At 38.1% G+C, this 12502-nt stretch overlaps 1 protein-coding gene across 2 annotated transcripts; it reads right to left on the bottom strand.

The window, feature by feature from the left end:
• Nucleotides 1–507: 507 nt before the first annotated feature.
• LOC122078916 (protein decapping 5) lies at nucleotides 508–12266 on the bottom strand. 2 transcript variants are annotated; one of them, XM_042645118.1, is made up of 9 exons: nucleotides 12118–12266; nucleotides 11714–11898; nucleotides 10701–10801; nucleotides 9127–9198; nucleotides 8045–9043; nucleotides 4839–4904; nucleotides 1280–1477; nucleotides 1048–1158; nucleotides 508–965 (listed from the first exon to the last, which is right to left on the bottom strand). In XM_042645118.1, the coding sequence occupies exons 2-9, from the start codon at nucleotides 11856–11858 to the stop codon at nucleotides 819–821; spliced, it is 1839 nt and encodes a 612-aa protein (XP_042501052.1). In that variant the 5' UTR covers nucleotides 11859–11898; nucleotides 12118–12266; the 3' UTR covers nucleotides 508–818. The 2 variants fall into 2 exon arrangements, with proteins under 2 accessions (XP_042501052.1, XP_042501051.1); XM_042645117.1 differs by lacking the exon at nucleotides 12118–12266 and having other exon boundaries at nucleotides 11714–12092.
• Between the last annotated feature and the right edge of the window lie 236 nt (nucleotides 12267–12502).

The raw sequence follows: 12502 nt of genomic DNA, 5'->3' as shown, positions 1-12502 counted from the left end.
GATTCTAACGTTTAGCCTAAACATCTGAAACCATATATGTTCATCAGTTCTTTTGTGTGTGTGTATTTTTCTCATCTGTGTTTTGAGGATTAAGCCCTCAAACAACCATGGCCTGCACACTAGATTTCAGGTATTTAGATGAAGGTCTTGGTGGACAAAGAACAAGCATAAGAGAAAAGAGACTGAAGCCCGAATGCAGATTTTTAAATGGAGATTGATGACATTGAAGCATGCCCACAGGCCAAGAGGCTTGCCCTCCTCTCATTAGACGACCCTGAAAAAACTGTATTTGGGAAGCCCACTTGCAATGGTTGGTAATAAACACATGCCAGTTATCTACTTTTTCCCCCAAAAGAAAGAAATATACCATTTTTAATAAAAATCTCTATTGTTAAATCCAGCCTGCATTGGAACAACATACCATCAAGTTCCAAATGGAGAATTCAATAAAATTGATGCTCTCCAAGTAATCCTGCGGGAGTGGATTCTGGCAACCAGAAAAAGAAATTGTCTGAAACTGGTGAGCAATTCTCCATTTTCTCTACAGGTAGTGGTTACAATCAGATAAAAGCATATCGCATAAGTTTCACTAAAACAAAACCTAACATGAGCCCATAAAATTGATATATATTTGTTCACTGAAAGATTTTTCTAGAAATTCCTAGGTGTCTGGGGGCCTTGCTTATTTCCAACACAATCACAAGGAACCAGGCAAGTTACAAGCATAGCCTAACATCAGTTTACCTGTTTCATTGTTTCACTGAGAAGATGCCAGGCATCAGATCCCACCAATGTCGCCCATAAAATACTAACCCTAACTAGTTGGGACGACCCGAAACAGAGTGTCCACGGCCCCTCCCAACATAGCCATACCCCCTTCCATAATTAGAACCTCGGGAATATCCACCACGGCCACCAAAACGGCCACCTCGACCACCGCGATGCCTTGGGAAATCTCCGAAAGTCTGCACACAAATCAAGAGAACTTAATGGTGGCCAAAGTGCCAATATTTGATGGTCATTGACAAAACCATAGTGGTACACTACCTCAGTATCTATTTTCATTTGTTCAGAAAACCTGGTTCTTCCATTTCGTGATCCACGATCAAGTGCATTGCAAGAAAGGGAATCAAAAAAGTCGTCCTTAACATAAACAGGCTGTAGAAAGTAGATGAAATTTAACTATTTTAGATTGATAAAAGAAAAAAAAAAAGCAACCGACAAAGGAGCTGTTTAAATAGGTATTAGGTTTACTGTATTGCAAGCACCGCAATCCCACCTTGGTCTCAGATTTCGATGATCCAGCATCATCATCCTCAAGGGAATCATCAATATCAGCCTCTTTCCCATTTCCTCCATCCCTAAACTGCGTCTTGTTACTTTTACCAAGATGACCCCATACTTCATCCTTATTGAATTTCTCATTCATTGCCATGAAATCAAACTCCTCTGTGAATTTGGTTACAGGGCGTGAAATCTGCAAGACCAAAGGTCAGTGACCACACTATTGCAGTATATTGCAGAACCAGTACAACTTTTTACCTTACACTGCAACACCACTACATATATTGTCAAGAGTCAAGACAGACAAGGGAAAGTTTCCATACATGCACACACACGAGTATGCAGGCACACATACATGCACAGGCATATGCAAAACCTGCACAGGGGGATCCATACAAGGAACAGGAAGGGGAGTCTATGCTCTCGCCATATTTTCAATCAACTCCAAAAAGATAACAGTTAACGAACGAAAGAATCATTGATAAAACCAGAAACTATACTCCCCTTCCTGCTCCACAACCAACACACCCGGGGGGGGGGGGGGGGAGGGAAGGGAAGGAAAGAGAGGTTTAAGATACAGTCCCGCAAATGATATATGGAGTTGATCAACCAATCAATTGAATCCACATCCACACGAAATGTCCCCAATTTACATATCCATAGGTAAAAAATGAATACAATGTATTGAAAACATACCAAAATTCAATATACCATATGTTGCCATAAAAAACAATCTATGTACATGCAAAAAATAATTAAGCATCTTTCAATCACTATTCCAAACACACGTGTTTTTCCCATCCCAAACCTACTATGGTTCAAGCAATAAAACAGGCAAAAAAATCTTGAGTCAGTCACTGAAGATACCAGCTTGATTTTAAGGGAAACAGCATTCCTCTTCTTTCATGAATGAACAATAGTTTTTTTTTTTTTTGGGCTAACGACAGGTATCTAGGCCCCGCGGGCCCATACTGACCCACAACCGCATGGACCGGGTCATACCAGGGTTGAATGAGAACCATTCAACTTTCACTGAAAGTAGTGAAGAGCATTAAACACACCCGTGTGAGTGGCCCCAAGGAGATAAGAGGAGTTGAACTCAGAACCACACGCTTCCTGAAGTGAAGGTCCCTTGCCAACTCGACTACCCCCTTGAGGTTATGAGTGAACAATAGTTAAGACATTAGACTCAGTTTAAATGAACGAATCTGAAAACAAACCTACATTGGAAGTCCAGAGCTTGTTTCAAGTCAAAAGTGACCATAAAAGTACTAATTCTAATCATAAGCACGTAACAAATGCCTAAAAGTAACAACCAATCCTACAAAAAAGTAGGGGACTAATTAGAAATTTAAGATTTCAAAATAATAATAGGAAAATGCCTCGATCGTGCTTGCTTCAAGGAACTATTTTGAAGCTCCTAAACTCAACTCAACTAAGCCTTTTCACATATAGATGGAGTCAACTACACGAATTTTGTTCCTCCATTCAACTCTATTCAAGGTTATGTTAGCTGTCAATCCTAGGCTATTCATATCTTCTCCCACTTCTTCCCAAGTAGATTTTTGTCTACTCCTTGACAATGCTCTAATAACTATTTCTAAGTTTCTCAAATTCCTAAATGAGTAAATTAGCCAAAAGCCAATATTGACCAATAGTTGAATAGTTGAGAGCATCTATTGCAGGCATTAACGAGTAAGGCCTCATCTACAATTAATGAAGCAGAGATGATGGATCCTATAGACTATAGTAGGTATCATAGTTGTCAAGGCATTGGCTACGCACCAAGGAGGTTTTTTCTAGGTCCTAGGCAACAGGCCACCAAATTTTACACATGCCCAGGTCCCATAAACTAGGAGAAAGGGGGAGAAAGGAAAATGAGGAAAAGGAAAGAAAAGACCAGAGGTTGGAAAAATAAGCAGAAAATGAAGAACAAGATGCAGACGCAAAAGCTTCCCTGAAACTGACCAGGCAGAACTAGCAGAATCAGTCCTAAAACTGGATTTGATTCTATCTGATGCAGACACGACTGCACTTGCCTGGTTGGACCACCATGACCGGCTTTGAAAGCCAAGAGCTAATTAGAACCAGTCCAACCCAAGGTTTTGGTCCAACAAGGGTTGGAAATATATTAGTAGCTTATTTTGTCTTTTATTTCATGCCTTCTATTTTCCACACTTGAAGGTGGGAGTTAGGAGTCAGTCAGGATTTCTTTCCTTTCGAATTAGTTTTCTTTTATGGTTGTTTCCTAGTTAAACTAGTTTCTATTTTAATTTTGTCTTTATTTTCCCTACATAATGGTTGTAATCGATGGACAAGTCAGAAAGTGAATTGAATAGTTTAATGGCCTTGGTTTTGTGCTCTGTGAGAGTGTGCCCCTTTACTAGACTGTACAATTACCCTGATTAAGGAAAACTGGGGGTTGAGAGGGAAACAGCAGCTATGTATTTACACCACCAAAATTTTCTACTTTGTAACAGAATATATCAATCAAGGAAAAAGAGGATTGGGAGGACTAAAGTGCCCAAAACAATTGTATGTTACCACAAGTTCACCACATCCTCCTATGAGCACCATTTGTAAGAAAACAATAAGCCCAAAAGTCATAGCAGATGTTTCCAGTAAGTGCTACCAATCCACATAAGCAAAAGAAAGCTGCCCTCAGCATACTTTTAGTGCCATACCATAGCGTACCAATACCTATGGCAGGTTTCATGTCAACATGGTAACTATTGGAATTTGAATAATCTAGTAACAATCACCCAGATACCCATAATACTACAGGTGACCAAATGCCAACAATAAAGACTGGATACAGCTAGTTAAGTGAAATTTCATGTTAGACGAGAATCATGTAAAGGACAGAATGTCCAAAACTGTGACAAACTGAATGCACAGAATAGCTTAAGATTTACCAACAAACCACCAATGAAAAAGAGACGTTTAAAAAAAAAAATATATATATATATATATATCTTAATATTCGTCAAATCTCACTTCGAGTAAAAGAGGCAAAACAATAGACATAAGTATTGTATCTTAAGCATGTGGATCCTCGATATTCGTTGTAGGAAAGAAACTGTAAATCAAGTAATGTTATACCTATCCTGAGAGGTTTGCAATCCTGTTATCCAAATAAAGATCAGATAATTATTTTGAGATTGCTACTGTTTGTGGGCATTCTACCAAAGGCCCAGAAAAAAATTTCCTCTTCAATTCTGTTTTGTTGGATTCTTTTTCCTCAAAATGTAGCCTTTTTGATGATCATACGACATACAAACTGTTAGCAAATGAAAATAGAAAGATTGCTCTCATACATAATTCTCTTTATTTTTTGGGTGGGGAACGGGGGGCAAAGAAAGAAAACAACAAAAATAGTTGGAGCACATAAACACCATGTGCAAACAATAACAGTTGTCTTCACCATCTGTGTCCATTACAAGCTTAATGTTAATGAGCCAGCACAGATTCATCAATTTGGCCAACCCCAGTTGCAAATTGTTTGGTTGATCAAGATATAGATAATCTAAAAAGACAAGAAAATCAACATGTACCCCATTTCCTCTTCCTCTTTCACGGCCCCTATGAATGTGGCGAGTATGTGAAGGACCTTCATTTAGCTGGAAGGCAGAGAAAGGTAAAAAAACAACAAAAAAAGACAATGTTAGGCAAATCATTGGAAAAACCAGAGACCCAAATGTAGCTAAAAAACATTGAGTACTCGACTTTATTAAGAGTATTCCCATGATAAGGGGCGCAGATGTAACATTCACAGAATTAATGGACATAAATAATTGCAGTACGCATTGTTTAAATACAACAGATATAACAGAAAACAAAATCAGTTAAGTGGAGATGAGAAGGTACATGAACTGAAATATATATCACAAGTCCAAATCATTCCATGATAAGTTTCTTATAAATAGTCCAATATATATCCCAATAGCAGTTCCACTTTTCCTAATGGAATGAAGGAGACAGAAATACATCTCCACTGCATGACCACACCAGTTCGCTCAATTTACATGCCTTTCATTATCTTCTCTGAAGAATTGCTGAAGGCAACGGAGTTGTAAGCCCAGAACCAGAAGTAACAAAGAAGAATATGCTTTTGCATGATATATAGCTGTACATATAAAAAGTCATGCCATTGATAAGCTGCTTAATTATCGGGCTAACCCAAGATGACCCTCCACTCAAATTATTCAGACCACCTCCTTAAGTAGATAGGTCTCAACATCAATTTCCAAACATGGGTTTAACAATATCCCACCCTTGAGAAGGACATTTTCTTTAAGATATGATCATTTTCTTAATCATCAGAAATACTAGAATGGCAATGGGTCGTATAGGATTAGTTTTGTGCATCACAAGAATGGCAAGAACCGCTTTTCACCAAACATGATCCAATATTAAACAGGTACACAAAAGACCTGTTTAAGAAACCATCATCCTGAACATGACAAAAGAAAATGGCATTGACCTAGCAGAGGTAATTTTACCTCACTGTCTGCCCATCAATGAATAAGATCCTGATAAACGGTAATAAAAAAAAGTTCAATCATTCAGTTCAGGTTTACGAGGTTCAAAAGAAAATGTCCTGTTTACATAAGTATCCATTTACATCACCCAGAAGGTGACCCAACCCAAACACACAGATTTAGCAGATTAACTCTTAAGTGTACAGTATAACCTCGACTAGCAAACTTGTATTGATAAGAAAGCAGTATGATGGAAGAACTAAGGTAATGAAATAAAGAGAAATAAAAAATAATTAGGGGGAAATTAAATAAAATTAGAATACCCACGTCACCATCCCATGAATCATGAGATAGCATAGTCCCACAAACGGCCAGCTAGATCATCATCTAGAGAATTTTCTGCTCTGAAAAAATATATTTATGTTGGCTTACGGAAATGAACCCAAGCCCTAACTTTAGCTAGAGAACTGACAACCAACAAACATACCACGTATTTCATATATCAAGCTAACACATTAAGAAAATGAATTTAGTGGAGGCCCCCACTCCCATCCTTCTCTCTATGACCTCTAACCATGTGTTCCTGAATATAAGAAGGGATTAACTGAGCAGGTTCTGGTAAAAAAACGAAGGGAGGCGCAGGAAAGCTTTCTTCAGGTACCAAAAATTATTAACTTCAACTAAAAGCAAACCCTTCCAAAAGCTATGTTATTTCTGGAGAAAAATTTCCCCTAATATTACAGCCAACTTTCATCTGCCACAGGCAATGCAAAGGACTGGAAGTAGCGAGTCATGGTAAACAAACGTAGGGAGAAATGTTAGCATAAACAAAGCAAATAATCCTCCAGTTAGCAAGATATTACATTAACTTCTTGAACTATAATACTTTCACTCTAATGTTCAAAGCCTAACTTAGGGATCCAATTGTGAATAAATGGTATCACTTAGGAGCACCTCTAGCAATATAGCACCAAGATCAATCACCTAATCAATGTGAGGAAACATGCAAGGGAGTAAAAACCAGAACAGAAATTTTCAAATGTGAAACCATGAAAACTGCAGAAATTAAATGGCAGTTATCCTGATTGTGGGTAAACTATTGAAAAGAAATAATTGCTGATTCCCACAGATTTGGCCTGCATTCACAATGTAACTGGAACCAGCAGGCACAGGAAGGCTGTTCTGAGATTGCAGGAAATACAGACAAAATAAAACAAAATGACTCCCTTTACTACATAATAAGAGACTCTGTCAAAAAACATAACCATGCTTTCTGGAATGGTAAAAACATTATTCAACCAAATCTGCACTTATGCTTTACAATGGCCTTTAGGATTAATAATGGTCTTTAACCTACAAAAATGTCACAATAGCCATAGAGTTTCATTGATACAAGTTTAATATCGTTGCCATAATTCTTGAAGCACTGATATGATTTAAAAAAAAAAAAAAGTGTGCCTTCCTTTTTGTTGGGTTGCTCAAGGTACAAACAGCCTTCTTCATTCTTGTCTCATGGCCATTCCTCTAAACAAGTGAGGAAAAGGAGATTGTCAAATAAGAATCCTATAGGGTGCTCACTGGTGAAGTAGTTTACTCATCACCCCAACACTGAATATTTTCCAAGAAGGGCAGACATAGGCATCATTCAATCAAACTCCTCCAATGGACAGAGGAATCAGATAGAATCCAGACAGGAAAGGTTGAACACTAACACCCACATGCTTCCAACGAAAGTGAGGAGTTAGTCCCTCCAACCCAAGTTCATGTGGAGCTTATGCCGCTGTTTATTTAAGCTTTTTGGATGAGTTGGGTAGTTACCCCAAGTTTCACTGAGATGATAAGTTTCTGATTGGCAGAAATGCTTGCAATGAAAAATACAAATGGAGCTTCTTCTCACCAGCTATTTGGAGTGCATGGAAAGAAATCTTGATGACAAATAAAACCCCAGAAATTTCAGAGATAGATTAAAGTCCGGTGGATGCTCTTTGGTTATAAGGAGTTAACTAATGTAAGTTCACATAGTTTTGAAGAGTACCGATAGTCTATATGGTGTCGCCCAATAACCTTAAAAAAAAAAGAATGTTCCCTTTTCTTCTCTCATCAATAAATCATTCCCTATTTATCAAAAAAGTATCCCTTCTATGTTTTAAACAACAGGCTCGTAACTGATAAAAGAAAGGCCAATCTAGTCTCACAGGAGACCTATCTGTAAAGTAATCTACACGTTGAAACCACAAAAAAATTTCCACAACAAAAAAAAATATATATGAACGCTTTACCTTTTGTTCAAAAGGGGATGGCAATGGCAATATCGGTGCCTTCGATTCTGTTGGAGCCGGTGGTGGGTGTTCTGATGATGATGCTTGAACCACCTCTACATCTTTATGAACTGGTTGTGAAGGCTGAGATGAAGATAATGGCGCTGATGCAGGCTGCAACAGTTGACCTGGAGTTACCAGAGAAGGCGTTGATAGTTCGCTGCGACTTGAACTGGATGTCCCAACAATAGATGACACAGATTGAGACGTATTTTGATAAGGTAAGGTCGGGCCAGGAACTGTCTTAGGCTTATTATAGATTGGTGGTACAATGGGATTTACATCCAGAGTTGTAGTAGTCAAATGAGACACCAACGGCAGGCTACTATTTAATGCTGCTGTAAGCAGAGCAGGGGTAGAAGCCTTATTTGGCATCAGACTTGAAGATGTTTCAGAAGCTACTGCAGACGACTGGACAGGAGGCATAGTTGAAGGCAAAGTAGATGGCGGCAGATTAGTGGAGATTAAGTTTGGGGAACCACTACTAACAGGTGGAATCAAATTAGGAGGAAATTCTGTCAAATTAGAAGATGCTGTTGGTAAAGAAGCATTCATGCCAGGATATTGCATTGGCTGTTGCATAGGAGGCATAGGCTGCTGCATAGAAGGCGGCATAGGCTGCTGCATAGAAGGAGGCATAGGCTGCTGCATAGGAGGCATTGCCAAGCCTGGTGGGGGACGAAGCAAAGATTGTTGCTGGACATGAGGAAGCCCACTCGAGGGGCCATAGTATCCTTGCCAATACATTGGCATAGCTAGCCCACTACCATTTGCACTTGGAGGAGGAGGTGAAGACCCCCATGATCCTAAACTCCCCCCAGGTTGGTATAATTGCAGACCACCTTGGAATGTTGACCTGGGGAGTCCTAATTGTGCTGTCTGTGAATTAATATCTGTTACAGAGCCATTACCAGCAGGAGGCAGGGTTGTAGATACAGATGCAGATTGAGGATAGTGAGACTGAAAAAGTTAAAAGCATGTTAGTAAGCAGACTGAATAGATAAAATGCATTACATGCATTAGGCCATCGTCATTGCATTAACCTGTATAATAGCAGGATCATTGTGTATAGGTGGTGTACTCTGAACAGGTGGAGAAGATTTAACCTGTAAATCCTGCAATCCAATACCACAAGAATTGTTTCACGATTATCTGGTGAATATAGCTACTTGAAATACAAAAAGTTCAATGAAACATTTCACCTACAAATTTGAAAACACAACGGTTCATGGAAGTTAATAACACAAAATGTAATCCAATCAGTTGCTAAAACAATTATGAAAAGATAAGATGCGATGCCACGTTAATAAGATGTGATGCCACGTTAAATGTGTGTTCTCACTGCATTCACTAGACCTGAAAATAATGGTTTAACATTATCACGAGAACCCAAGAGGTGTCAGCAAGGTCTCAAAATGCAACTAGCCACATAGGCAAGGGAAGGAGAATGTACCATCTCATTTCCAATTGAAACCAGTCACAATAAATAAATAAACCTTGCTTGGCATCAAGGATAGTAGAGCTGCATGGGAGAGGAGAAGGAATAAACTAAATAAGAAAACTAGCAATAGAACTATGACAGTTTTGGAGATATTCTGTCTACAGTTATTCCAGTTCTATTTCCCTAGCAGGACAAGGGCATGGAGAACCCAGATCTGTGCTGCTCACATTGTGAAAGTCTTATTCCTTACACATTCATATTTGACCTCCATTGTTTAAAAGAGTCTTTTAGGAGCACAATAAAGTTCAAGGGAAATCTTCAATACTCAATTAAAGAAGATTTTTCTCATAAATTTCTGAGATTGTCTGCAACATGAACATCAAGGATAATCACTCCTCCCCTAAAAATTACTACCAGTAAAATGTTGGAGTATTTGTATTCAGAGTGCATGAGCAGATTAAAATACATATTCTGTCGAGAAATTCAGACAAGACCTTGGTTAAACATGTATGTGAAAGGCAACACCCAAGATATTTCAAACAAGCAGCAGTCAGACATTTTCATGAGTTATTTGAAGGCTTGAAGGGCACAATAATTCTAATGCTCTATGGAAGGAGACAACTAAATGAAAGACCTAGATACAAAATGTCCAGTGCCATGGAGACTTTTGAACATCTTACAAAAAAAAAGACGAAAATTTTGCTCTTTCACTTGTTTGTTCTTTCTGGCTGTTCAGTCGAAAACAAACAGCTTAGATGCATTAATTGCAAATTCACAGAACATCACTCACACAAGAGACATGTTAATTTCCTCATGTGAAGCATTCCATAAAACTTTTTCTTTTTCTTTTTTCTTTTTTTTTTTTTTTTTTTTTTTTTTTGTTTTTTTATCAACAGTCTGTTATTTATTGCTAGCAGAAATCAGAAATCAAGAAATAACTATTTTCTTCTGAAGTCTTTGTTTCAAAAATCAGTTACTCAGAGCCACACTTCACATCTTGTATATGGAATAAACAAGCCACCAAAGACACCCATTATTTGTACAATTGCAATTTTTACTTGTTGAGCTGCCTAGTGGGGTACATGTTATATCCATGCATGGCATATATCAGTATGGAGTAGGATATCTGCCCGTCCTTATACCACACATACATCAGTAAGTGCACATATAGAATACCTTGATGTCACTTCCACGGAACAAAATGTACTCATAAACTTTGTCATTTGGAGGGACTTGTGGACCATCTTTCTTCCTTCCTTCCGTTCCAAAAGACCTTACTGAAAGCCCAAAAAAAAAAATTTGAATCAGAAACAATAATGATTATGTAAATCATACCTTCTGAGTGCCATAAGAAGAAAATACAGGTGCTTGGAATACAGAATAATTAGATATATAAAGGAAAACTATTTTACTTCAAAATATGCACAGATAGAAAGAAACAAAAACATGAAGCCTTAACTATCATGTCAAATGCTGAGCTTGCAAGTATATTTTCCCTCAAAGAAAACTACCCACCATTTTAACTTACACTTTTGAGTAGCATATGCAAATAAAAATAAATAAATAATTAATTAAATAAACAAAAAAAAGTTTCTGAACTGGTGGGGTAAGCTATGCCAGCATTCTCTCTTTCTCTCTCCTGGCATACTCTCTTTTCTTCCGAACACCCCCCCCCCCAAACAACTGATGAAACGTATCCTGCCCTCCCCATCGGCTGGCTTCCCATCCCGCCAACACAAGAACTCTCCCTAAAGTTAAATTCAGTCATTGTTCAAAAACTTGCAGCAGCCATCATCAAGTTTGAAAATTCTTAAATGTTCATCCCATTAAGCCTAGAAAACTCCCAATATACTCAAAGATGAATGGCGTGGATATATCTAAAACAATGAACCATCAATTCAAGAATTTCTTCAATCTATATAGCTATGAAATGAAAAATAAAAATAAAAAGAAACAGCCTAACAAATATGATAATAGATATATAAATCTAATTTGCATTAAAAATGAAAATAAAAAATCAGAGATAAGGATGATAACAGTTAAGAAATTCAGATTCCAAAACCCAGACTCCAAGAACACATAAAATAAAATAAAAAAAATTAATAAGTCCTAAAACAAAGAAAGAAAACCACAAAAACGGCGGAAAATCGGAAGAAAAAAGTGAAAGCCCTATTGAGGGAGAGGATTACCGTTCCTCAACCCGATGCTGGATTCTTCAGTGTTAATGTTGTATAGAATGCCTTCGTAACGGATTTCGCACTTAGATGTCAAGCTTATCAAGCTGCCGATGTAGGAATCGGCAGCGCCACCAGATCTCGAAGCCTCTGCTGCCATGTTGTCTGCAAGGAACGACAGAGCATACGAACTGCTCGTCCTGCAGTAAACCAAAAATATGAGGAAGAGACAGCCAAAGAGAGAGCGAGAGGGAAAGGAAGAAGAAACACAGTCTGAGAGGAGGGAAGGGAGAGGTCGAATATAGAGAGAGAGGAGAGGAAAGAAAAACCCTTGAGACGTTTCTTTGTTTGTTTCGATTTCGATTTGATTTATTACAGGTAGAAAAGAAGATGGAAGTTTTGGGGTTTTGCTTATTTACCGGATTTGACCCTTTGGGGGCTCTGGCCTCTGTGGCTGTGTGCTGTGCTTATCTATTTTATTTTGGTAACGCCTCTGTGCATTCTCGGCTATCTATTATTCTTCAATCTTCCTTACGTGCTTCCGTGCTTGCATGTTGTAACTTCTAACTTATAACTTGTTGAGAAGGAAGTAATAAAAATAAATTAAATTGCAAAGGGTATCAAATCATTGTGAATTTTAAATACTCTCTTGCTTATATAAAAAAAAACCTTCATCAAAATGTAATTGGATTTTTTTTTTTTTTTTTTTTTTTTTTGTGGGGTTATCGGGGATGGGTTGATGTTTCTAGGCCCATCAGGGTTGGCCTGGGTTGATATTTTTAGGCCTTAAGTCAGGGTTTAGGG

This window comes from Macadamia integrifolia, chromosome 5 (genome assembly GCF_013358625.1).
Source record: "Macadamia integrifolia cultivar HAES 741 chromosome 5, SCU_Mint_v3, whole genome shotgun sequence".
In the NCBI taxonomy this organism is placed as follows: domain Eukaryota; kingdom Viridiplantae; phylum Streptophyta; class Magnoliopsida; order Proteales; family Proteaceae; genus Macadamia; species Macadamia integrifolia.
The sequence above is the reverse complement of the archived record's forward strand: the minus strand, read 5'-3'. Positions and strand labels throughout refer to the sequence as shown.